We start from the raw sequence: 27,378 nt of genomic DNA, 5'->3' as shown, positions 1-27,378 counted from the left end.
TAATGGACTTCAGACTTAACCCACAAAATTACAGGTCTGCATGTCATATGTGAAAATTAACACCCAGTTGATTTTAAAATGCTTTTAACCAAGACTTGCTTATAGGTAATTAAATTAACAGGTTATTTCTTGTTATTAATTCAGTTATTTTTAACAAATTTTAGCAAATAGGCCATATGTTGGAAAAAACACTGTAGTAATTTCGCTGACAGAAATACTACATGTCTACAACGATAGTCTACATAATTAAATTCAAGAGCCACTGCTTCCAAATGTTCGGGAAAGGATTAGCACGTGATCACACTGCTTCATGCTCATGGTGAGTCTTTCTGCAGCAGTTTTAATTCATGTGGCAGATGTTCTAATGTGCACTAAGCCACGTCCCAACCGTTTACTTGAGATGACAGGTGAATGTTCGCCTATATACTAGACCTATTCAGTATAAATTTAAAATGACAGTAATACATATAGAAAACTTTTCTATGAAATTAAACTTTTCATACATACTTAATTTTAATTACACAAATGTGTCCACATAAGTAAAATCAGGTAAACTAATTTGCCAATTTTTTAAGGTATGCATTTGGAAAACCTACCTTATTATATAACAGACTTTCAGCTTTAATGGACACCCCTCGCCTGAATTAGTCTGTTATAATGAGGCTTTACTGTAATCATCTTTAGGTTTGAGAAGAGCTCACAACCACATTTTAAATCCCGTTATCAACACACAATTGGGGTCTTTGTCTCCACATACTAACAGGCTGGTACAACACTGATTATCCTCTGGGCGGCACTTACCGGCTTATCCCAAGGCTTCTGAGGCGGCACGGTGGTGCGTGGCTCAATTTTCTGAAATTTACTCAGAGCCTCTTCATGAATTTGTTCCAGATGCTGTTCTAGCGGAAAATTACCATAAGTAAAGAACCTAAAAATTTGAGAGAATATATTAGACTATTGTAGTTTAAAAGATTAGAAATCAGCACAGATGGCCTTTTTATATACATACACACGTCCACATATATTAGCTAACAAGAGGCTTCAAAGTGGAAATGAACTCTATAGAGGAACACTTTTTTTTTTTTACACTTAGTTTAACTATAAACACCAAACAGACACTTTTGCTCTTTTTATAAATAGGTGGTTCAAACCAAACAAAAGTTGTACAGGAAGAATTAAATGTAAATTTGGCAATAACTGCTCTTCATTTTAAATCTACTCTAACGGTGATACAAAAACCAAATAGGTTTTATGTTAAACTACTTTGTGACCTTGGCTACAGTAACACAATAATCCATGTAAGACTGAAAGATAAAGAGTTTCACAAAGTTCAATTTTAGGCTACAAATTTCAGATTACACATGTTTTAAAACCAACACATTCACTCAGCCAGGGGGAAAGGGTTATAATCATAGAGTTGATCTTCTTCTTTAATATAATGTCGGTTACAGTTAAAACTTTGGGAATGAGCCCTAGCTGGTTTGGCTCAATAGAGCATCGACCTTCGGACCAAAGGGTCCTGGGTTCAATTCCGGTCCAGGGCACATATCTTAGTTGCAGGCTCCTCCCTGGCACTGGCCCTGGTTAGGGTGCATGCAGGAGGCAACCAATTGATGTGTTTCTCTCACATTGATGTTCCTCTGTCTTTCCCTCTCTCTAAAAGATCAATGGAAAAATATCCTCAGGTGAGGATTAACAAAAAAAATAAAACATAAAAAACATTTGGGGAATGAGTATCTAAAAGATCCTTAAAAAATTTCCACTCAAACAGTAGCGCCGTGCAGACACGAGTCTATAAATGTCTGTCCCCATGAGTCACAGGCCACCTTGGGAAATGACAACCTGCACACCTGGAGCAGGAAGAGCCTGGGTTTGGGTGGGGGGACAGAAAACAAAGTTACTGAAGACTGAAACTGTCCGACAGGATGAGCTTGAGGGAGCTCTCTTGGGCCATACTTGGGACATGTGAACATAAAAAGATTAATTAAAAAAATCCATGTGATCTCACACCTCACATATATACATACATATATAAAAATATGTGTATGAGTATAATGATATTAAAAAATAAAATAAACCAAACAAGGCTAGAAAGAAAAGGGTATCTTTATGGGAAGAGCAACTGCCGCCTTGCCTCTCCCCAAAACTGGACAGCCAAGGGAAACAAGCACCCTGCCTTTCCCCTCAGAATCCTGTCTTCAGGGTAACCCACAGCCCTGCGGACGGGGAGAGCTCTTCTGTACAGAAGCCCAGCTAATTCATGTAGAATTATTATTGAGAAAGCTTTACTAAGTCTACTGAAGGAATTGCTCCAGGCAACAATCGTCAATGAATATGAGAACATGCACAGGTGGATGAGGAACTCAATGTCCACAAGGTGCTAGTTACCACCCCAGCCTACGCCTTGGTCTGGCAGGAACCAGCTTACAGTGGGTATCGCTGTCACCGTGGGGACCCGCAACCAGCTGCAGCTTCCCCCCGTGTAAGCAGGTCCGAGACATCTGGATGCAGCAGGGATGTAGGCATCAACTATGAAGGTAACCAAGTCTTTGAAGCCAAGTCCCCTTTGGGAAACACAGGAACACATCCACCAATGCCACAGAAAGGCAATCAGACGCCCAGAAAGTTTTTAGAAAACCCCACTGGCATAAGTTTTGAGAAAATCCAGAGGCAACCTGCCTACTTTCTTCAGTTTCAATGAAAACAGAGGGGACACCATCCTACACAAAGGGTACTAAAAAGACATAATGATGATGAAAGGCAATTTGTGGGCCTCACTTAGGTCACAAATTTAGGGGACAACTGGAAAGTCTGAATTTGTGGTAGGTGGCTTTGAGCAAGTCTTTATTTTCTTAAATGTGAAGATGGTATTATCTCATGTAAGAAAATATCTTTATATTTTAGGCTCAATAATCCACGTAGTGAGGGTAAACCCTCATATTTGTAGTTCCCTTTATTAGCGTTTAATTTTTAGTGATCTCTGAAATAAGCAATTTATCAAAAAATAAGTATCCAAGGTTTAATAACTGCCACCGCCATACCTGGGGCACTGTTGGGACTGAGGCATGAAGCTATGGGCACCTGTCACTCCGCCCTATGAGGAGGGTGGGCCCAGGCCCTCCTCCAGGAGGTGGGTAACCACCATGTTGGGCTGCAAGAGTATCACTGCAGACCTTTAGACTGAGCGTCCAAGTAAATGAGAAAGGCATTATGAGTGAAGAATCTTGTCTCAATTTACTTGGCTCTTAAGCAAACATTTCCCTGATAAATGTGAGAGAAGCTTATCACTGTGTAAGAAAAAGCAAGTCAACTCATAACCCAACACCATCCAACCTTAAAAACAAAACATCACCTGGCATTACTGGGGTGATAATGCGTAGCATGGAACTGTTTAAGCTGCTCCCACGTGAGGTCTGGGATGCACAATGGGTCACCACCAGAGATCACCGCATACGTGTGGTCAGGAAGGAGGCGGTTCAGAAGGTGCTGTGAGAATATCCTCTCGTTATCTGTCTTCAAATTAAAAAAATACACATATATGTAGCATAGTACACACATTATTACAACACAGCAAGTTAACCACATCCTGGGAGCATGTACCTATAACGCCTCACGAGTAAAACCCTCCCAATGATAAACAAGTGTGTTTAACAAAGTGTTTAACACATAGTGTTTAACAAAGCACCCGGTTCACTCATGATCTGCGCGCAGGACCCAGGGACCGCTCTCTTGGGAGAGAGGGTGCATCCACTTTGCAGTAGACCCTGGGTGATGAACGACACAGGGGAGGCTGTGGGAAAGATGTCCTGGGCTCCCTCTGCCCACGAGCTGTATGGGCGTTCCCATGGACATCCAGAGGGAAAGCAGTCATCCTCACTTGAGTTTTAACGTGTTTGAAAGAAATGATGCCCAAACCGAGAACTGAAGTTAAGACACAGCCGCCAGCCAGCCAGGGAAAGGGAGCAGCACGGATCACACAAGCCATACCACACAGGGCAGGTCTCCAAAGTCAGGGGCTAGGGCAGGGCCCAGGACAGAGGGTCTCAAACTGTCTGGCCGCAGACCCTTCATTCTCCCAAACCTTAGCGAGGTCCCCAAAGAGCTTCTGATGATTTGAGTTTCTTGATCATGTAGAGGTGTGTGTATATAATTTTTCTACATTAGAAATTAAAACTGAAACTGAAAACTATTTAATCATTAACTTAACCCACAAATATATGTTAACCAGTATTTTTTTAAAAATACTTTTCATACAAAACAAAAATCTGTTGAGAAAAATGACTCTGTTTTATATATTTTACAAATCTCTTTAAAGTCCAGCTTCATGGAAGGGAGCTGGCGTCTCTACCTGCTTCTGTGCTGACATCACACACCGTGCACCATGGTCTCGGGGAATTTCCTGCATGCTCAGTAGAAATGAGGTGGAAAAGATGTCTTACTTCTGTCATGAAAATATTATTTTCTCATAGACCTCCTGCAGATCATATGCGGGGTCCCCAGACCACAGAACTGCTCATCTGGAAAAGCGAGTTCTAGGGTGACCGGGAGCCTGGCCTTTCATTTTCCCTCCAGCTAATAAACCTCACACAATGAGAATATTAAATGACATAACAGGATGTCGATTACTTTCCAAACCTACTTATATTTCAATATTTTACAGAGTACGATGCTTTTAATACAATATAGAAAGGAAAAAACTCACAAATGCTCCCTTCATCTCATTGAAGACAACCCCCTTGAAGACCAAGGCTGTCTGGGGGTCACTCGGATTCTCATGTTCCAGTCGCCATCCCTCCTGCCAGAAATCGAGTTCTCGCAAGCAGGGAAAAAAGGCCGCATCCAAATACACAGACAGGAGATTCCGGAAGTCTTTGGGGTTTTGTGTGGAAAACGGGTAGAGAGTATAGTCACTAGCTGAAAACAAAAGGGAAGATTTTAAAATATCAGGAACTATGGTCCAGCACCAGTTACCTCACGGGCCTAGCAAGGCAGCCCACTGAATTTGCTCTTTAACTGCACTTGTAACAGCACTTCTGTGCACACCGCCAGCCTGCTGACTCTCCTATTTCTCCAAAATAAAACTCAAAACACCACAGCAGTCAACATAACATAATGCTACAAATGCCGAAATTCATAGCAATATTCTCCAAAGGAAACAGTTTTGACCTTTTCCAGAAAAACCTCACATGCCTTTTTCCTAAAACTCTAGTTTTGTTTTGCTTTTTTAAAAATCCTCACAGGAGGAGGATTTTTTTAAAAAATTGATTTCATAGAGAGAAAGGGAGAGATACATCAATTGGTTGCCTCCTGTACTCACACCAACCAGGGACTAAACTCGCAACCTAGGTATGTGCCCTGGCCGGGAATTGAACCCCCAACCTCTTGGTGTATGGGACAACACTCCAAGCAACTGACTCACCCATTCAGGGCTAACACTCCAGTTTTTCTAATCCAATCACAATGTGGCTTTCCTAAAGGATTAAATTTCTAACATCTTTCAACTAGACCTGAGAATAAGTTTATTCTTGTCTCCAGGGCCCAACTACCCTCCTTTATCTTAGAAACAGACCCCATCGCAGTCTCAGGCCAAGATGTTAGTCTTACCTGTGAAGGCATTCATAAAAGTGGACAGTGACCTGTTCAACATTTTGAAGAAAGGATCTCTGCATGGGTACTTCTGAGAGCCGCACAGGACCGTATGCTCAAGAACGTGCGGGACCCCGGTACTGTCCATGGGAGTGGTGCGGAACTGAACACTACAGCCAGAAAAGAGCCACCACGGGCATGTTAGCTCACACCGTCCAATAGCTTCCAAATGTGCCACTACCCCGGATTACTGGAATTCATCATTCTAACATGGTAATCTCTAATAAAAATGTTTGCAGACTCTCTCTCTATATAAAAGCCTAAGCGACCGTTCAACCGGTAGCTATGATGCGCACTGACCACCAGGCGGCAGATGCTCCAACCGGTAGGTTGCTTGCTGCTGGGGTCCAGCCGATCTGGACTGGGCGAGATGGGCCGGATACACACTGGAGCCCTCCCCGGTCCCTCCCCGACCACGATTGTGCACCAGTGTGGTCCCTCGGCCTGTCCTGCGCCCTCTCACAATCCAGGACCCCTCAAGGGACATTGGACAGCCAAAGAAAGGCCAAGGGACCCCACCAGTGCATGAATCCATGCACCCGGCCTATAGTAATGAATACAAGCACTGACTGCAAATGTAAACTCTACTGTACATGGCTGAGAATGTAGTCATTTAATCTTTTTTTCTTATATTTTCAGGGCACTGTCAGTATCATTTCTTTAAACCATGGTGATGCTCTAAGGCAGTAGTTCTCAACCTTCCTAATGCCGCGACCCTTTAATACAGTTCCTCATGTTGTGGTGACCCCCAATTTCATTGTTACAAATTGAACATAATTAAAGCACTGTGATTAATCACAAAAACAATATGTAATTATATATGTGTTTTCTGATGGTCTTAGGCGACCTCTGTGAAAGGGCCGTTCGACCCCCAAAGGGGTCACGACCCACAGGTTGAGAACCGCTGCTCTAAGGAGAAATGTTTAAGAATATGTTCTCAAGGTGCCCACTCACCTGAACAGGTTATTCGTGTCTTCTCGGGCCAAGTGCAAGTACCTGGCTCCTGTGCCGTCATGGCTGAGCTTTACGGCGGTCAGGAACAGTTCCGGGACAGACGTTACCTGAATCAACAACAAGAACATGAGGCCAAACTCAACTGGAAAGGCATCCTGAATGGTTACATTAAATCCACTGAGGGATCTGGCTGTACGCACATCAGGCACCACCTGTCCCAACCCCAAATCTTGCCGATGAGGAAAGAAAGAGCTAGGCTGACAATAATACATACATACCTCTCCTTTTAGAATGCTTATTACACCTTAAGCTTATACAGTGATGGGTGTTAATTATTTCTCAATAAAACTGGGGGAAAAACCTTGAAAAATAAAAGAATCCAAATAAGGTGTCATTACCATATTGCAGTAGCAATCCTAATCCCTTTGCATGGTCTTTAGGGCTCACCCTGTCATGCTTCACCGTTCTAGGACCCTGCCTTGGGAGAGCCCCACATCACTGGCTCTACGAATGTGGCCCTACAGACAGAGGGTGACTTTCCTTCTGAACTTAACCACCCCCTTCTCTATAAACACCCCCTTCTCCAGGAACCTTCCCCATCCTGCCATCATGCAGCTCCCCTCCTCTCCTGCCTTCCTTTGGCTCTCCGCACTTCCACCATGACGTTCATCCCACTATGCCTGTATTACCCCTGCAGGGGTCCTCTAGAATGTGAGCTGTTTGCCTTTGTGCATGTCGGCATGTCAAGCACAGCAGGAAGCCAACAGCCAGCCAATCATGTGAAACACATATTTCTCAATTACTGCATTAAAGGAAAAAAAAAAAGCGAAGTTTAAGCAACACAAAAACAAAATTAAAATCCTTTTCAACATAACTTAAGTAAAGATAGGAACATAATCTTTTTCCCATAATTCTGAAACCCACATGGCTCAAAACCAGAAAGTTTTTGCATAACGTTGCAGCAAATATATTTGATGATAAAACGACCTGAATGAATGTGGGTCATTCAGAGTCTTTGTGTATCACACTCAGTGTGGACTGCCAGGTTAGAAACATTAATGAGTTTGGTTTACTTTCTAAAATCAGGAGTTCAGGGATAGGATTGGGGACCTGTTCTTAGGAAGTACTTTCATTGCAGACTCCACACACACACTGCGCACCTACTGTGAAGCAGGAGGAAGCCAGGGCGCGGAAGAAAGATGAAAACAGATCCAGGGTCCACTCGAAGGCCCTCACAAGCTCCATTAAAGAGGTCAGGACAGGCCTTACCTGGCTCACGGTGAATCCATGGATCTTCTCTCCGACTTGGTACTGCAGCGCCCTCTCGCAGGCTTTCGTACTATTCCACCTCCATGCTCTGGGATGGGCACTGCTACAGTTAAGGAAAGTCATCAAAGTTAGAAGATGTGCAGGAAAATTGGGCTCACAGAGTTCAGCTACATAATGAAAATACTGTCATATGACGAAGATAATGCCAAGAAAAATTAAACCTTGAATCTTCCACACACATTCCAGAAAACAAATTTCTAGCAAAGTTCCTTCAATTTTTAATAATCTTTTATCTCAACTCAACTAAATCTTCATAACATCAACTAATAATTAAACATTGAAAACTGGTTTGAGTTAGTGGATAGAGCGTCAGCCCTCGGACTGAAGTAATCTGGGCTCGATCCTTGGCCCTAGGGTGGGACATGTGCAGGAGGCAACCAATCGGTGTGTCGCACATCCATGTTTCTCTCTGTGTGTCTCTCCCGCTTCCCTTCCACTTCTAAAAACCAATGAATTTGGATTAACAAAACAAACAAAAGAAAACCTTTATTTGTACAGGTATATAAATAACTATAGTGCAATTCTGACACCGATTTCCCTGAGTTGTGTGTGTATATATATATATATATATATAATCTCATGTCAAAATGCTTTACCCATCACAGTATCTCAATAAACTCAAACTACAGTGAAGTCCCATGACACACCCACCAAACAGTGAAAACTAATTAGTCTAGTAACACCAAAAGCTCTCTCACTGCTCCTGGGAGTGAAAACAGCAACAGTGACTGGGAACAGCATTTGGCATCACTTAGCTAATAGTTCATGCGCCCTGACATGCAGGTATCCCCCGCTTTTCAAAGTTCACCTTCTGCCACTTCAGTTTAGGAGACCTACATCACTATCTGTTTCAATAACCAAAAGAAATCCCAAAGGGATCTTCTCTTTTACGAAAAAAGGCTGAAATCTGAAATAGCATCCTGCATTTGTTTTGCAGGAGCCACTACAGAGGCAGCACGCACCCAGAGCAGGGAGCGTGGCCCCACCAAGCTCCTTCCCTGGGAAGCACAAGCATCTCGCCACCAGAGCTTTGAGCTGTATCTGTGAGCATCTATACTGAATCTCGACTTACTGTGTGTATTCTGCCTTTTACTATGTGTTAGTGTTATTTTATGGGCTCATTGGTATAATTTGGCAGGTTATTTTGGGGGTTTGGGACCACTCAAAGATGTTCCATATGAATTAATGGTAATTGCTTTTTGCTTTATGTCATTTCAGCAGAGGAGAGGTTTCACAGGAAGTGCCTGCTTTAGGACCATGGGGGAACCTGCAGATGTCCTGGAAACCTGTCCTAAGGCACCAGCACACATGTACAACAAGGCTGGCGGCATTCCTCGGAGTCCACCAACAGAGAGTGGATAAACTGTGCACTGTTCAATCAATAAACTCAGCCATCAGAACAGACTACAGCTACATGTAACAGAAATGTGGGTTGAGTAACCCTGAACCAAAAAAATAAAAATACAAATTCAAAGGATAAACAGTGTTCTCTTAAGCAGGTATTGTTCAAACAGGTTAACACTGTATTGTAGGAATGCTATATACCAGTAGATGGTAAAACTATAAAGGAAAGCAAGGAGATAATTTCTGTAAACCAGGAGAGAAATTACATCTAAGAGGGAAGGAGAGTTATGACGGATTAGGGGTAACCTTAAACTGGGTAACAGGGACACAACTTATTTTTAAATAAAAGTTCTCTCAACTATATTGTGTGTTTTATGGGATTTCCTACATTAACATATCTCACAAAAATATTTCTTTTAAAGATATGTACAGAAAAGAAACAAAACCTCAGGCAATATCATGGAGATATTATAACCAGCCAACATTTTCCCTATTGATTTGGCAAATTCTAGAGTTGTGGGATACTTTAAAAAGTTATGTATCATCAAGAACCCAACCACAAAAAGCAAAACAGCCAACTGTATGACTGTATGAAAGTATGGAATTGGGTACTTTGGGGCAATAAATGTGTTTATTAACACATTAACAAAAAATTAGGGTTTAGGGGAACATGGGCTCGCCCCCCATATTCTTTCTGGTCCGACTACACAGATGACAATGCTCCAAGACCACGAGGGCACCCCGACACATACTCCCCTATTTCTTCACCTCCTAGGCTAACAGTACCATAAATTAAACAAGGTTTTGTGAATGACCATGAAACTAAACTTAGCTTAGTAAAATGTTACACTTTACAAACTCATCGGACATGGCACTCATTCAAGGTTGAAAACCAAATGTAATGTTCTTCCATAAACAGAGTCATTTTAAAAAGTTCTAATCCTGGAGGCTACAATGTTATTAAAAGGCAGCAGCTTAAATTTAAGTACTTCCTGTGGAAGCCTCGGGTCTCTCAAAGACTCTAGGCCAGTGATGGCGAACCTATGACACGCGTGTCAGAGGTGACACGCGAACTCGTTTTTTTTGGTTGATTTTTCTTTGTTAAATGGCATTTAAATATATAAAATAAGTATCAAAAACATAAGTCTTTGTTTTACTATGGTTGCAAAGATCAAAAAATTTCTAGATGTGACACGGCACCAGAGTTAAGTTAGGGTTTTTCAAAATGCTGGCACTCCGAGCTCAAAAGGTTCGCCATCACTGCCCTAGGCCAACAGCAAAAAAGTGGGGCAAACATGTTAATGAGATCCATAAACTGCCACTTTTATCACACATTAAAACCCGCCTCAATGACCACCTTCACTTCAAACGCCTTGACAACCTGCACTTAGGGCCACCCACTTGGAGGTCCCAAAGGAAAGGGGGTCACAGGACAGCTCCCTGGGCCTGGGCCTGATTTACTCCACACTAACCTCGCTGCCATCACCCCAACCCTGGTTCCTGGACAGGAACTCCCTTCCTTGGGGTGGGTGGGGGGCAGGTTGCTGGGCAGGGGAAGTCATGGGAGGGAGGGGGCACGCACTCCCATCAGGGGGAACTAAGGATCGGTCACTCAGGCCCTGAAGGGGTTTTCAGGCTGGGGTGCTGGCTCCTGGAGTCCAGGAGCCCCAGAGGAGGGGTCTGAAGGTACTGGGGCTCACAGGGAGGAGTCCAGGAGTACTAGAGCCCACCGTGAGGGGTCTCGGGGTACAAAAGCCCCAGGAGAGGGCTCTAAAAATACAGGAGCCCCGTTAAGGGTCTAAGGGTACCGGAGCCCCAGGAGCGGGATTTGGGGGTACAGGAGCCCCCAAGAGAGGGGTCTTAGAAGTCCAGGAGCCCCAGGCGAGTGGTCTCGGGTAGAGGACCCGGGGTGAGGGAGCCACCGATGAGGAGTCTCGGAGAGGGATTTCAGGGTGTGAGAGCCCCAAGCGAGATGTCTCGGCGTACTGGAGCCCCGAGGCGTCTAGGATCCCAGGAGAGGGGTTTGGGGGTACAAAAGCTACAGAAGAGAGTTCTCGGGGTACAGAGCCCTGGACAAGAGGCCTCGACCTACGGGAGCCCCTGGCGTGGGCGTCTAGGAGTCCGAGAGGCCCAGGCGAGGGGTTTAAGGGTCCTGGAACCCCAGAAGAGGGGGAAGGGGGAGCAGGAGCCCCAGAAGAGGAGTTTGGGGTACTGGAGCCGACGGCGAGGAGTTTCGGGGGGACGGGAGTCTCCAAAGCAGAGAGCTGTGAGGCGGCACCTTCTGCCCGAGACCCTGAAGCCTCCAGCCACCTCCCCGCCGCCAGGCCCCCGTCCGCCGCCCGCCCCTCTCCCCACCTCCCCTCCTTCCACCGCCCGCTCCGCGTCTCACCAGAGGCTCAGCCGCAGCGCCCGGGGGACCCGCCGGCTGCAGCGCCACATGGCGTGAGTGTGACCAGTGCAGGGTCAGCGGAGACCCACTTATCCCGACGCGCTGTGCCAGCCGTGATCCCATTGGTTGGCGCCTATGGCGACGCCCTCTCCAATAGGCCGGCGAGGAAAAGGGCGGGCTCCTGCTGCGACGGGGCGGGACTCTCGACCGTGGGAGGCAACTCGCAGGAGGTGGGCGGGGCATCCAGGGCCTGCGGATTGCAGAACCTCAGGCTACGTGGAAGGGGCGGAGCCCGGGGGCGAATGCGCTGGGGGCGGGGCGTCGGGGCACAGCGAGGGGCGGGGCTGAATGACTGCACCGGGCTCACCCGAGGAGGGGCGGGGCCCGGCGAGGGGCTGCGCTGTGCAGATGAGCTGGGATTGATCAGGTGCGGGGCGGGTCTCCGGGGCTAAGGGGCAAGCCCACTCCTCGCCTCATGGCCTTGTGTGTCTGGGAAGACAGCACACATGACTTCTAAGACTTCAGAGTTCCCACGGGCCCTTCTTAAGCCCTCGGAGAGGCTTAAGGAGGGCAGAGCATGAGTGGATGGGCCCGCACTGCGCGGTGGGCTCCCAGGGGCATCTGAGCTGAACCACACCTGGGCATTGTGTGGGTGGGTGGAGCGGGGAAGAAGGCAGTACCCATGTCTGAGTTCCCCTCTCAGAGCTTTGGCCTCCTCTCTGTCTCCTTCATTTCTTCCCCTGGCCCACTAACGCAAACGGACTCAAACCCCTCTGCCCCTTCTTCCAGGCGCTAAAGAAAGAAGGCTAAGTAGCCAAGTGAGATCAGTCTCAACATATGAAAGCTTTGGCAGCAATGTAGAGAGGTCCATACTGTGATGAAAAGCCACCAAAAGTTTACCAAAAACTGTCTACAGGGCAGCGGATTCTGCAGTTAACCAATATCTATTAAGACAGTGGTTCTCAACCGTCTGGCCCTTTAAATACAGTTCCTCATGTTGTGACCCAACCATAAAATTATTTTCGTTGCTACTTCATAACTGTAATGTTGCTACTGTTATGAATCGTAATGTAAATATCTGATATGCAGGATGGTCTTAGGCGACCCCTGTGAAAGGGTCGTTCGACCGCCAAAGGGGCCGCAACCCACAGGTTGAGAACCGCTGTATTAAGAGGACAACCCAACTGCACCAGAACAAACAACAGTGAGGATGAGAAGCTACTGACACAAACACACTCCTTGCATATACCTTAATTTTAGTGAGCATTCGGGTGATTATTGTTCCTGACTCACCACAGCAGTTCTGTGATCTTGGGGAGACTGTTGGGTATTATTAACCCTACAGTGATGGTGCAGGAAACGGAGGCACTGGGTGGGAGGGTAAAGTGTTTTGATCTATCTGAAGAACAGATGCTGTTAGATCCAGTAATTGCCGTGTACTAGGATGTTCCCACAGGATACAACCTCACTGATGGCTGGCCTACACATACACACCCACAAAATAAAAATGTATAAATAATTATTTTGAGCAGCACCCAACATGTAGTCTCAATTTATATTAAGATAAATAATTGCAATGTGAAATGAAAAATTGTCTATGCAATATCCTACGTTACAAAAACATATCCCGTGTTATAATGAAACTCATTGCTTCAAGAAGATTAGCAAGTGAGCATTGGTCAGAATAGATTGTGACTGGGACTTAGAAAGGCAATCAAATGAATTTTGGAGTGTTACAGATTGAATTGTGTCTCCCCAGAAAGATATGTTAGAGCCCTAATCCCCACAACCTCCAAAAAGAGCTTCATTTGGAAATAGGGTCTCTATTTCAGAGGTCATCAGATTAAAATGAGGTCGTTAAGATGGGCTCTAATCCAATATGACCCGTGTCTTTATAAAAAAGGGCTATTTGGATACATTGAACAAGAAAGTAAAGATGCATCTACATGCCAAAGCACACCATGGATTTCTGGCAACACCAGAAGCTGGGGGAGAGGCATGAACAGATTCTCCCCGTAGCCTCAGAAGGAACCAATCTGTCAACATCTTCATCTCGACTTTCTGTCTTCCAAAGCCACGACATAGTAAATTTCACTTGTTCTAAGCCATCCACTTTGTGGTATTTACTTATACACATATGTGGCATTTTAATGCAAACTTTAAATACATGTACTCTTTTTTAAAAAAAAGAATAGATTTTTATTGATTTTTTACAGAGAGGAAGGGAGAGGGATAGAGAGTTAGAAACATCAGTGAGAGAGAAACATTGATCAGCTGCCTCCTGCATGCCCCCCACTGGGGATTGAGCCTGCAACCAAGGTACAAGCCCTTGACCAGAATCAAACCCGGGGCCTTTCAGTCTGTGGCCTGACGCTCTATCCACTGAGCCAAACAGGTTAGGGCAATACATGTACTCTTTCAACAGAAATTCACTTCATGAAAATTACCCTACAGTAATATTCTCACAAGGGCACAATGATGTATAAAGATGTTTCCTAAAGCATTTTTAGTTACAACAAATATTGAACAACATAACCTGGCCAGGTGGCTCAGTTGGTTGGAGTGTCATCCCATACACCAAAAAATTGTAGGTTTAATTCCAGGTCAGGGCACATACCTAGGTTGTGGGTTTGATCCCTAATCAGAGTGCATACAAGAGGCAACTGATCAATGTTTCTTTCTCCCTGTCTCTCTCTCTCTCTCCCTTCTTTTCTCTCTGAAAATCAACTTAAAACAACAACAGCCCACAAACATACCTTTTGGTGAGAATTTAAAACAAAAACAAAACAAAACAAAACAACATAAAATTCTATCAAAGAGGAGTTTTCTTAAATAAAATATAACACATTCATATAACTAAATACTATTCAGACAGTAAAAAATAGTGCTGTACATATATATTTTTATCACAAGGGAAAGGAAGCCAGAAGCAAGATGAAGCTTTCACATGAATGGGAAAAATATACTCCCATTTGAATGGTAAGAGTCAAAATGAGATTTTAATGATGAATCTAACATAACATTTTAATGAAATACATTTAGGAAGACCTAAATAAATGGCAATACATTCTATGTTCATAGGTAGGAAACCCAGTATGACAAAGATGTCATCTGTTGCCCCAAAATGCAATGCAATTCCAATAACAATCCCAACAGATTAGGAGCTCAAAGTGATCCTACAATACAGTTGGTGGGGAAGAGTCAAGAACAGGCAAATGAATTTTAAGAAGGACAATGTGGGAAACTTATTTTAGTAGAAATTAAGACAAATCTTATTATTCAGGACTTTTAGACTTATGAAGTCTAAAAACTACAACAAAATAAGACAGTGTGTATTAGCACAGAGAGAGGGGTAAAGAGGCTAAAGGAATACAGAGAAAGCCAGGAATAGACACCTAGAACTGGAACAGAATCTATAAGTTTTGTAATTATATGGGGGTGGGGGGATTAAATCACTACTTCAGATCCCTCTGCACCTACCCGGAGGCCATAGTGGTACTATATTTCTTTTAAGGACTTTAAGATTTACTTTTCTAATTTGTGCTTTTAATACACATGCTTTTAATTTTGTTCTGTTTCGTGTAATAGAAAATCCTCAAGATTGAAATGGCCTTAGAACAACTCATTAAGTTCGACCCTCCAACTTATGGCACAATGTTAGGGTTGGAGTTGAGGTGACCTCCACCCACACATCATCCTTAGCATGTATTTGCTGATGCCTGAAAAAACTTCAGCAGATAGAATTGCGCTCCAAAGAGCAAAATGCTTGGAATGCAAATACTCATTTTCTTAAATTTATGTTGAGAGTAAATGACTTTTATTGAATAATGTTGTAAAGGAAGATTATTGACAGGGAAATGAGATAGCAGGCATCACAGGATATGGGAGAAGGGTATTGTCACCAGGGGGAAAATGATAAAATGATGAAGGGAAAAATAAAACCCGTTAACTCCCAAAGACAATAGTTATTTGCTTTAAATGTTTCTTACCTAAGGCTAGCCATTATTCAAATTCTAAACATTGTGTGTGGTTCAGACATTTTAACAGCAACTCAAATGCTACCTTTTTCTTGTGAATGACTTGGTAGCTGGTGTAACTAATCCACAGCCCACTCAGCTGGTTACAATACGGAACTATTGTGTTTGACCTTGGATTTTCTCTGTAGTCTCGGATTACAGCATTCAGGTGACAATTCATTTTATAACACTGGTGACTGTTTATACTTTTGCCACCGGTTTCCAAGGTAGGACTGCAATGTGCTCAGAATCACTTTGTTTGGACATGTATGTGTAGGCTCCCAGGACACACTACCTAGTTTGCTGCTGCTGAGCTTTGCATAAAAGTTTAGAAACTAGCTCTTCATGCAGAGATTAAAGACATAGTGCTGACGTTCATGGAACCCTTGGTATATCATAGGTTACAGAAAAGTACATGGGAAATTACTGTGCCATCTAATGTGGTGCTCTAGGGGAGCACCAAGGCAAAGACCCCCTCACAAAATGATGGCTCAGCGAAGACTTCCCTGGAGAAGGAGTCGAAGGAGACCTTACAAAATGCTGAATTAATAACAGCGTGCCATGTCTGTATTCATCTCCTGTTGATGCTAGAACAAATTACCATGAATTTCATGGGTTAAAACAATGCAGGTTAATTCTCTTACAGTTCTGCAGGTCAGAAGTCCCACTCAAGTCTCACTGGGCTAAAACAAGGCGCCAGCAAGGGTGTGCTCCCCTTGAAAGCTCTAGAGAGAAAATGTCCTCTGCCTTTTCCAGCTTCCAGAGGACACACACACACACATTCATTGGCTTGTGGCCTCTTTCTCCATCTTTCTTTTGTCCTCCATCCAGTCTTTCTCCCAATGCCATATTTCTGGGCCTCCTGCTTCCCTATTTAATGACTCTTATAACTACAGTGGGCCCACCCAAATAATTCAACCTGATCCCCTTACTTTAGAGTCATCTTATTGGCAACCTTAATTCCATCTGCTACCTTAATTCCTTCCTACCTTGTACCATAGCATAGTTGCAGGTTCCAGGGATGAGGATATGGACATATTTGGGGTCATTATGTTGTCTATCATAATGTTAAAATAAATCTCCTTCCTGCATCATGAAATCCCAGAGGAGTCTTTAAAAATGAAATATTTACTTAATAAAAATTAATGTCTGACTAATCTGCTGTTGATATGTTAGTATAAAATTGTCAGGTTTATCGTCTAGCTTTTCCCCTGAGTGTTTTTCTTTAGTTTCATTTACTGGTCAAAAATCATTATCTCACAGAATAAATGTGAACTTTTATTGCCAACTGTTTGTTGGTCTTTTTGGTAAAAATATTCTAGTTTACTTGTATGAAGGAGGAATTTTAACATGCCAGAAACAGAAGGAAATGAATATTATAATCGAATTTTAAGGCATTGCTTTTTGGAGCTTTGAAACAAATACCTGTCAGTTAGAGAAAAATTAAATGGATACATATCAGAGGACAGAGGAAAGGAAAAAATACTCATGATGGCATTTATACAGCCTTGTTATGCATTATTGTTTGTGGCAGTGAAATAAATATTCATTAGCAAAATGTCTTTTTAGTGGAGACAAGCCAGAAGCAATAGCATACTTGCACAGCATAAAGCTCAAGGGGAGAAAAGCTGTTTTTGTTACTTTTCAACTGATGCTTTTTTAACTTCATAGAACATATTATTAAAGTAGATTCATTTCTATAATCATTAAAATTACTCTTTTGTTGATAATATTGTTAGAAAATATGAACTATTTAGCATGGTGTCTTTTAGATAGTAAGAACTGAATAAATGGTACTTTAAAAGCTTTAAAGCCCAGCCCTGGCCGGGTGGCTCAGTTGGTTGGATTGTAGTCCCATACACCAAAAAGGTTGTGGGTTTGATTCCCAGTCAGGCACATACCTAGGGTGCAGGTTCAATCCCTGGTTGGGGCACCTACAGGAGGCAACTGATCCATGTTTCTCTTTCACATCAATGTTTCTCTCTCTTTCTCTCCCCCTCCCTCCCTTCCTCTCTCTCTAAGGGATGAGGATTTTTAAAAAAGCTTAAAAACACGTATTACCAATTACAACCATTATGATGATAACTAGAGGCCCGGTGCATGAAATTCATATACTGGGGGGCGGGGGGAGGACCTCAGCCCGGCCTGCACCCTTTCGCCAGCCATGAGCCATGTCTTTCTGTGTAGTTGTCTGTAGGCCAACTGCTCTCTTCCTTCTCATTTAGAGTGAGCAGCATGTGAGGGCAGAGAGTACTGTCGAAGGACACAGAGGGCTGCCCGGAGCTGAGGGGTGAGAGGTGGACACAGAGGATGCTATCTCACCCAATTGTGGGGTGAGCTGGCCGGCCTTCACCTGCCTGACCCACTCAGGGAGGGACTGAGCAGGGTGTCTGCCTCTCCATCCTTCCATCTGTGACAGCTGTCACCCTTGCCAGGCCTCCCCTAAAGTGAGTTCAGCTCAATCCCTGAACATAAAAGGGCACGGGGAGGCGGGGGGGAGGGGGGCGATTCCACTCCAGTGCCCCCTGATTCCCAGCAACAGAACCTGATCTCAGGATGGTGGCCACAGCTACAGAACATAGATCTGTTTCAAGAAAAGTTGGGAATGCAGACTTTCGTATGAGCCCCTATTCCAAAAGGTGACAGTTTATTCACATTGTAGCAAAGGTGGGTAACGTCAGTGGGTAACGTCAGGGCCAAGCCGGGCCATTTCCTCATCCAATCTCTCTGAGGTGCGTGCACAGAACCAAGTCTCAGCTCTTTGCAGGACACTTCCAGGGTTTTTTTTTTAAGCCTAAAGGGCAGTAGTCTGTCTCCATTCTTGTTCTTTGGGATTTTTTCATCATCGGATAAAAGGATACGTACATTGGGGCAATCCTCTTGAGTTACAGTATTCCAGTTGCACCCATGTGAGGACGACAGTGCTCCTCAGAGGGAGGGAGCCAACAGATGGGGAGCAGGGAATTCTAAAAACCAAAGCGATGGCAGAGATGCTAAGCCTTTCCTTTATGCGTCTGACACCCCTCCTCAGGCGGCTTGCAGGACCTTTACCACTTGATGTCCTGGCAGGCTGCCCTGGGCCCTGCTAGGCGGTGTGCAGGGCACCCTGGGCCCAAGGGGAGTTGCCCCCCCCCCCCCCCCGCCCCAGCCACTCCTGGTACAGTTCCCGCACATGGGCGCTGGTCTCTTTGGGCCACACCGGGATGGCAGCATAGATGCCTTCCATCTGCTGCAGCAGTGCCCTGTCTGCACACCCATCATCTGCCTGGGCCTGGCCCCTGCTGCTTAGGCACGCCCTGCACAGGCCAGGACCTCCACAAAGTAGCAGGCGAACTTGCCCCTCTACAGCTTCAGGACCACTTCTGGATGTTCCGAAAGCTGTAAGCAGCCTCAAAGCGTAGCAGAACCTCTCTGTCCCTTTTAAGGGTGACCTCCTGGAAGTCTTTGTTCCTCAGGGTGCGGCAGGTGAGCATCCCCACATCCTCACTGAACAGCTCCTTGGCCATGTGCCTGAAGATGTGCGCCAGGTACCCCTTGGAGCTGGCACCCTCACGGAGCCTCACCTCCTCCTTCATGTCTCCAAACAGAGTGTCCACGGCGGCGTCATTCGAGGCGAGGTCACTTTGCTCCATTATCTGGACAGTTTCACCTGAGGTTAACACACAGTCAGCCCCTGGGAACTGTGTGAAGCTGTGAGAACATCTTCTCTAAGGGCCTCCAGTTTCTTGTCATAACCCGGGGCCACAATGACGTGGAAAATCTTGTCTGGGGACAGGTTCTGCTGGCTGGCGAAGTAATCCTTCACCAGAGAGCCCATGATCTGCTGGGGAGACTTTGCCATTCAGAGGTGGGGGTGATGGGGTGACCCAGCACGTGCTCTGTATATCGGACCCAGCCGGGCAGGCGGAGGTCAGCATGGGTAGCCAGGCTCTTCCTCACGGTGCTGGCAGTACTGACGCACAAATGCCTTCTGACTCTCCAGGATGCTGAAGTCCGCAGCTATCTTTATGTGACAGATAGTGCACCCCAAGGCTTTTGAGGAAGCCGCAGTGCCTTCTGGATGCATCAGTGACACTGAGGCTGAATTTAGCAACAAAATAAGGCAGAGGCTGAGGACACACAGACACTGCCAGCACCTTGTGTTGCGAAGTATCACATTTCTTATTAAGGTTCAGAACACGGAAGAAGTCCTTGGTGTTCTGTTGAGAAACTTGGACTCCTTCCTCTGCGGTCACACAACTGTCACACGTCAGGCAGTCACTCAGAAATATCTTGGCATCGGCCAACTTATGGAATTCTCCCTTCTCTCCGTTCTCCTGAGCCGGACTCTGGACGTTGACTGCAGCATTCTCTTGGTCATTGGTTTTTGGTTTTTTACTACATTCCTTCCATGTGCAGTGCTCACACTTCATCTGGAGCTCGAGTGACCTAGAGGAAGCACAGGGAGAGCAGTCACCACTGGTCACCCCTGGCACTGCTGGTGGTATCTTTTCTTCCTTGTGGAGTGTCTAGGGAGGGGAAGCAGCCACAGTGCCCAAGGTCAAATTCCAGGAGGTCAGCAGCGCTGTTGGGATCATGCCAGGGGCGCTGGTCCATTGGTGCCTGGCCTGTCCTCTGGAGATTGAACCTGCAGAAATACTAAGAGAGCCAGTCCCCACTTCTGCCCCATCTCCACCACTGATTGATCAGAGTCTGAGGGCTTAGAGGAGGGACCAAGTGGTCTGCTTTCTGCCCGCCTGCTCACCAGTCACTGCTGCCATGGATTCATTAGAGCCTGAGGGACCCCAGTTTCCCCATTAGCCATCCCCTGATCAATGGGAGCCTGCGGGCCGGGGAGGGACCAAGCGGTCTGCCTTCTACCTGCTCACCAATTGCTGCTGCTATGGATTCATCAGAACCTGAGGGGCCCCGGTTCCCCCGTTAGCCATCCCCTGATCAATGGAGCTTGCTGTTTGGTCGTCCATCTAGTCATTTAGGTCGTGACGGCCCCTGGTTTTTTATATATTAGGATTGTTACTCTAATAATCTAACTTACTCCAAACAGATTTCTTACAGGTTCTACTGGTTAGTAAAGAAATCACTGTAAAATACATATACACAGACACAGCCATTTATAATCAGTTGTTTCTTCATATTTTTGATAAAGGATAAAAAAGTTTCTTTCCTTGGAAATATTTACATTTAAAATGTATATTTTAGAGGTAGTTTTAATTAACCCAAAGGAATAAATTGCTGCAGCCTTCCCAGGACGTATAGTTAGCCCTTTAAACCTCTTATGGAAACCTGCTCTCCTTTGTAAAATGAGCAGGGCTAATGATCATAGAACTCACCCCAACTAATTTTGCTAAAAGGAAAGGAGTAATGTGCCTGAAGTGCTTACCAAACTGCCCCACAAATAGCTCTCATAATAATGTTTTATTTGTTACCCTGCTCAGAGTCTTTGGTGATCATCCCTTCTTCTGGTATTTTAGGTTCTCTAAAGGGTGTCCACTCCATGAGGGTCTTTACCAAGGCTTTGGAATTACTTTCTGCTGCTTTGGTGATGATGTTAGCATACAGAGGGTGTATTTAGAAAATTACCCAGATTCAATAAATTGCTTCCCACTAGGAATACATATGTAGCCCATGTAATGATCTCCACTAAATGGGTGTCCATGCTCATTGTTGTGTATTTATTTATTCATTTGTATTAGATTATCTAACCATTGACTTGATATACCTCAGGTTTTTCTTTTTCAAAATCAATTTTATATAAATGATTTAAATAGAGTCTGGTTTTAAAAGAGACCATGGATATTCAAATTCTTATAATATAACTAGAGGCCTGGTGCACAAAAATTTGTGCACTTGGGGGTCCCTCAAAAGAGCCTGTGCCCTCTTGCAGTCTGGGACCCCTCAGGGGATGTCCACTTGCTGGCTTAGGCCCACTTCCCAGGGGATCGGGCCTAAGCAGGCAGTCAGACATCCCTCTGGCAGCCTGGGAGCCCTCAGGGGATGTCCACTTGCCAGTGGGGAGCATGCCTAAGCTGCAGTCGGACATCCTTAGTGCTGCTGAGGAGGTGGGAGAGGCTCCCGCCACGACCTCTGTGCTGGCAGCCATCAGCCTGGCTTGTGGCTGAGCAGAGCTCCCTCTGTGGGAGCACACTGACCACCAGGGGGAAGCTCCTGTATTGAGCGTCTGCCCCCTGGTGGTCAGTGTGTGTCATAGTGACCAGTCATTCCCAGTCGTTCTGCTGTTAGTGTCAATTTGCATATTACCCTTTTATTATATAGGATAAAGAGGAATATGAAAACCAATATTCAGAGAAAGTATGTGTGTTTTTGATGAACCTGTTGAGCTATCTTGGTTGTCATTCCAAATTATTTGGACCAACTAATTGTTATCAAATTAATTACCCTGGATCTTCTAAATAAACTCCAACAGAATTCCTTGATTGCATTGTAAAAACAGCCTCCAAATCAGTATGCCATAGGTTTATAGATCTTGGAAAACCTGATTAGGATTCCATTGCTTGTCTGTAATCAGTCGTTATATGTAATGAGACTGGATTTAACAATTTTGATTTATTTTCATTCAGTAGGTCTGGTCTCTGATTTAGAAATGGACCTCTGAACCAATGGTTGTCCCCTCACAGGCAGCCTCAAGTCTGTGACAGGATTTGATGCTAAAGGCTCCACCCAAAGGTTATTAATTGGTAGTTATTATCTGAGCCTAGCAGAAGCCTTCTCCCAATAATTATATTGAAAACCTAAGTCTAAGCCAGCAGGAAGTAAGAAAAAGTGTGTCAGAATATACTGAGGAGCTGAATTCTATTAATACGGAGTTGAGACCCGGGTCCCTCCTTGAACTATAACACAACTGACTTTCATGCACTCTGGCCCTTGTATGATTTTTTAAAAAATGTCTCTGAGTTTCAATTTCTTTATTGCCTCTCACACATGCTCACAATGGAGCCCTCCTTACTTGGTCCAGTGGGAGTAACTCTAATCCTTTTGATCAACATAAACAAACTGAACCAACTATCAAAGTCGGCACTGAGTCAGTCAAGGGCACAAGGAGCTATCCTCATTTTGGATGAAAGTGTTGCAGTTTTTTCAAAATAAAGGCGATGGAAATCATTAATTCTTTCTCCTTTATTAAATTTTTATATACCTCTAATAATAAATGTTTAGCCTAACCTATACTAATAAAAGCCTAGGTGGCATCACGCCCTCACGTCCTCACAAGATGGCTGTCACAAGATGGCCACACACACAGTGGAGAGGGGTCCAGTGGCCACTCCACACAGTGAGGCCTGGGGGTCCTGTGGCTCTGCGTGGCACAGAGGAGGCTGGTCCCAGCATCTCTGCTGCCTAGTGCAGAGGAGGCTGGTCCCAGTGGAGGAGGGTGGTCACAGCAGGGGAGGGAGGTTGGGGGCGATCAGGCCAGCAGGGGAGGGCAGTTGGGAGTGATTAGGCCAGCAGGGTTGCAGTTAGGCACCAATCAGGCCAGCAGGGGAGCAGTTAGAGGCAATCAGGCAGGCAGGCAGGTGAGTGGTTAGGAGCCAGCAGTCCTGGATTGTGAGAGGGATGTCTGACTGCCAGTTTAGGCAGTCAGACATCCCCCAAGGGGTCCCAGATTGGAGAGGGTGCAGGCCAAGCTGAGGGATACCTCCTCTCCCCATGCATGAATTTTGAGCACCAGGCCTCTAGTGTTTTATAAAAACATAGATGGCCAGTCTATATGAATGATGAGCATATATTATCCGGTTCCTTGCATTCAGTATCACTTTATTTTCCATGAATATTGACTATGATACACTGTCTCTTTTATGAAGAGATATTTTGTCACATTTCAATGATGAATGTTTATACATCCCATGGGATAGTTGATAAACAACAGTTTATATAAAATCTAATATAGGCAATCTAACACCAATAGATGTGTAATTTGAAATATTTTAGCAAAACATTCAATATGGAAAAGTACTCTGTGAACTGTAAATTTCTTTCAGTTCCCTAAAAACTAAGCTGTTCCATGAACAGCATGTGTGTGGTTTGTGTTTTCACAGGTAAACTCTTCTCTCTCAGGGTTTTGGCAGGCATTTTCTAAGTGTCAATTGAATGTTGACAAGGTACAAAACAAGGTCATGGACATAATTCCAATATTGGGTTGTTGTTGTCAGGGGCAGCACAGCGTGCTTCCACAAGCACCAGGCACCTGGTTCAATCCCATGCCCTGCTCCTGCCAAGCTGTGTGGCTTTAGGAAATGCACATGCCCTCTCTGGGCTTCAATTCCTTTTCTGAAAAATTCATGCAGGCCTCTAAGGTCCCTTTCTGTTCTACCATTCTGTTATTCTAGGAATTTATTGTGCAGCCATGATTAGACTGGGGGAGAACCCCAACTTAAGAACAAGCACTATTCTTACCTTTGAAACCTTTAGCAGGAAATGAGCCATGCATCCCTCTGACCTCCATCTCTCCTGAAGCTGCTTTAATCTGTTTTACCATCAGACACAACACAAATTCTGCTGAGAAACAGACTCGGTGGATATATTGTAGAAATATATTTTTATTTGTGTATTTTGTATTATTTTAAAATCCTGAAAATAATAATTTTGTTCCCTGATAATATTCCCTCATTCCATGACCCATGAAAACTATTCCCTTGCATTACCTTTCTCAAATTTTTATCACATCTGTATGTCATCCTAAAATATATGTATTTCTTATTTGGGTTGATTTTAACCCTATTTTTCATGATGATATCATTTAAAATGGTATAACATGGTAGATAAATGTTGGAAAATTGCCCTCTCCACGGAATATTATATTACTTAGACTTTTTCACTTGGTTAGCTATCCAAGTCAAACCAGTGGTGGCATTTTTGGGTCAAATGAATATGAATGAGAAACATGCCTATAGAATCAGTTAAATGTAGTAGTTGGATACTTTTCCAGTCATAGATTAGAAATTTCAGCCATTGATAGTAAACCAGGGACAGAGTTTAATTCATCATAGACACAATGAAGTGAATAACAATAGTTTCTGTAGAACTATTACATCAGTGAATTTTCTCATTGTTCTCAGATACATCTCAGGTTTTCTTAAAGGTGCAAAATAATGCCCACTCTTCAGTCATTTTATTCCTTTCACTGATAAAATGATCTTCCCAAGAGAGCTGATTTCCTAAATCCTCTAATTTGATTTTCAGCAACAATGTGAATGGACACAGCCACTAGATGGCACCTTTCCCTTTAATGTCCACATTGTCCTTGGCAAGGATTCTGCTTTGAGTAAATCTATCCTATAGGTGGTTTATTTATTTTTACTGAAATTGCTTTCATGACAGCTATTCAAACTTACAACCACATCATGGTGCTTGGTTGAGATTTTATTTTTCAATATATTTTTATTAATTTCAGAAAGAAAAGGAGAGGGAGAGAAGATAGAAACATCAATGATGAGAAAGAATCATTGATTGGCTGCCTCCTGCACACTCCCTACTGGGAATTGAGCTGGCAACCCGGGCATGTGCCCTGCCCAGGAATCAAACTGTGATTTCCTGGTTCATAGGTAGATGCTCAACCACTGAGCCACACCAGCCAGGCTGGTTGGCTTTTTAAAAAGAGTGAGTGAAACAAAGCAATTGTCCCTGCAAATAAATGAAAAGTGACAGGGAGGCTGGAACTTGTGGCGAGCTTTCTTGTTTGACCTTCTCCAATAGTTAATAAACTAAACATGCAGAGCCCGTGTTTCATGATGGAGAAACCTGGACCTGAGGTCTGAAGGGAGAACCCACTTGCTCCTGTGCCGGGTTCTTGTTCCAGCATCTAGAAGGGCTCAGGAAATCTGGAGAAGGCTGTGCGTAGATTAACTAGGAGTCCAGAGACGAAATATAATTGTGAAAGGCATTTGGGGGTCAGAGGAGCTTAGCTTAAAGGAAACTAAGATCTAAGTTCTAAATTCTAAGTTCTCCTCATCTCAGGACCCCATGGTTTTTATTAACACAATTTGTCCTGAGGCAAGGCAGAGATATATACTTCAAAGGGTATACACAAGCATTGTCAGAATGGAGGAATTAGCCTACGGCTGTTCAGGTGTTTGGCCAGTAGGAGGCAATAACATGTAGATTAAGATGTCTGAGCTGTCTGGCAGCAAGCAATCATCCCTTTTCAGGTTTGGGGAAATGCCATCAGCCATTCTCAGATTCAGCCCTGCTGTCATGCTGGAACTGGAATTGGTTTCCGGCACTCCTGTCCCTCCCAGGATGCATCTTCCCCACTCATGATGCAGGTAGAGCAGCGGTTCTCAACCTGTGGGTCGCGACCCCTTTGGGGGGTCGAACCACCCTTTCACAGAGGTCGCCTAAGACCATCGGAAAACACACATATAATTACATATTGTTTTGTGATTAATCACTATGCTTTAATTATGTTCAATTTGTAACAATGAAAATACAACCTGCATATCAGATATTTACATTACGATTCATAACAGTAGCAAAATTACAGTTATGAAATAACAACAAAAATAATTTTATGGTTGGGGGTCACCACAACATGAGGAACTGTGTTAAAGGTTTGCAGCATTAGGAAAGGTGAGAACCACTGAGATAGAGGTTGTCTGTCCCCACGCCTAGGCCTGGCGCCCAGAGCAGTTCACACCTCCTGTGGCAGGAACCAACAATGACTCAAGCCAAGTCAGTAGAAACTCATTTTTCTAGTACTGTTTTGGGGAGACTCTAATCTAAAAGATACTTCATTCTTCACTCTGGGGAAGAGAACGGCCTCTGGCTCCCTCCGTGAAGCTGCCCTGATGTTCTTTGCAAACTTGCATTTAGCTGGGGCCTGAGCAGCTTCTACTCATGGTTTTTACAGTTTTACTGTTTTAAGCCAGTTTCTTTTTTTAAACTCTCTCCTGAGGATATGTTTATATTGATTTTGGAATGAGAGGAAGGAAGAGGGAGAAAGAGAAACATTGATGTGAGAGACAAACATTGATCAGTTGCCTCCTGTATGCACCCCGACCAGATATCGAACCCACCAGATATCGAACCTGCAACTTGGGTATGTGCCCTGAATGGGAATTGAATCCTCAACCCTTTGCTACATGGGATGACACTCCAACAAACTGAACTACACTGGCCAGGGCAAGCCAATTTCTTTTAAAGGCAGCCCCAACTCCTGGGGATTCAAAGTCAAAATCAATTTGTTGATTTTCTGACTACTTTCTTGCTGAAATTTTGAACAAACAATTTTGTTCTTGGAAATGCTACCCCTTCTCATCCTTTACTCAAGTTCTCAAGGTCCCTGGTGTGTCCTGGGTAACAGAACAGGTGTGAATGTGCAGTGCTCCCTCTCACCACCCTGGCAGCTTTGTATCCCATGAAGCATGAGGGGAAGTAGGAGAGATGAGAGTAGAGAGGTAGAGAAATGTCCTTTGCATGTGGAGGAGCTTGTTTTCTGGGCCTTGGATCTTTATCTCATTAGCTCTTGGTTTTGGTCATCTGACTGACACCTGAAAGCCACCACCTGCATTCTGACTTTTTGGTGACAGCCTAGATTCTTCAAAATAACTTTATAGGTAGGTCAACATAATTGCCAAGCACACTTGGCCCAGAATAATCTTTTCCCAGTCAGCCATGCCTGACTCCTTCACTTTTGTCAGGACTTTCCTGAGCTGCAGTGCATCCCTGGACACCCTGGAGATATCGCCA

General features: G+C 44.3%; 1 protein-coding gene and 1 pseudogene across 3 annotated transcripts in view; both read right to left on the bottom strand.

Annotated features, from left to right (window-relative positions):
* PITRM1 (pitrilysin metallopeptidase 1) overlaps positions 1–11,775 on the bottom strand; it is a 34,454-nt gene extending 22,679 nt beyond the window's left edge. For 2 of the 3 annotated variants that reach the window (XM_036342396.1, XM_036342415.1), the window contains exons 1-7: positions 11,663–11,775; positions 7,870–7,972; positions 6,601–6,707; positions 5,605–5,756; positions 4,703–4,914; positions 3,353–3,513; positions 802–928 (exon numbers count right to left, since the gene is read on the bottom strand). In XM_036342396.1, coding sequence (XP_036198289.1) covers positions 802–928; positions 3,353–3,513; positions 4,703–4,914; positions 5,605–5,756; positions 6,601–6,707; positions 7,870–7,972; positions 11,663–11,712 — 912 coding nt within the window. In that variant the 5' untranslated portion in view covers positions 11,713–11,775. The remainder of the gene's footprint in view (positions 1–801; positions 929–3,352; positions 3,514–4,702; positions 4,915–5,604; positions 5,757–6,600; positions 6,708–7,869; positions 7,973–11,662) is intronic. The other variant, XM_036342405.1, reaches the window with a different exon arrangement.
* A 6,988-nt stretch (positions 11,776–18,763) lies between these two features.
* Positions 18,764–20,090, bottom strand: LOC118664979 (annotated as a pseudogene).
* Between the last annotated feature and the right edge of the window lie 7,288 nt (positions 20,091–27,378).

This window comes from Myotis myotis, unplaced genomic scaffold (genome assembly GCF_014108235.1).
Source record: "Myotis myotis isolate mMyoMyo1 unplaced genomic scaffold, mMyoMyo1.p scaffold_m19_p_1, whole genome shotgun sequence".
Lineage (NCBI taxonomy): Eukaryota > Metazoa > Chordata > Mammalia > Chiroptera > Vespertilionidae > Myotis > Myotis myotis.
Note: the sequence above shows the minus strand (reverse complement) of the source record. Positions and strands in the feature narration are given on the sequence as shown.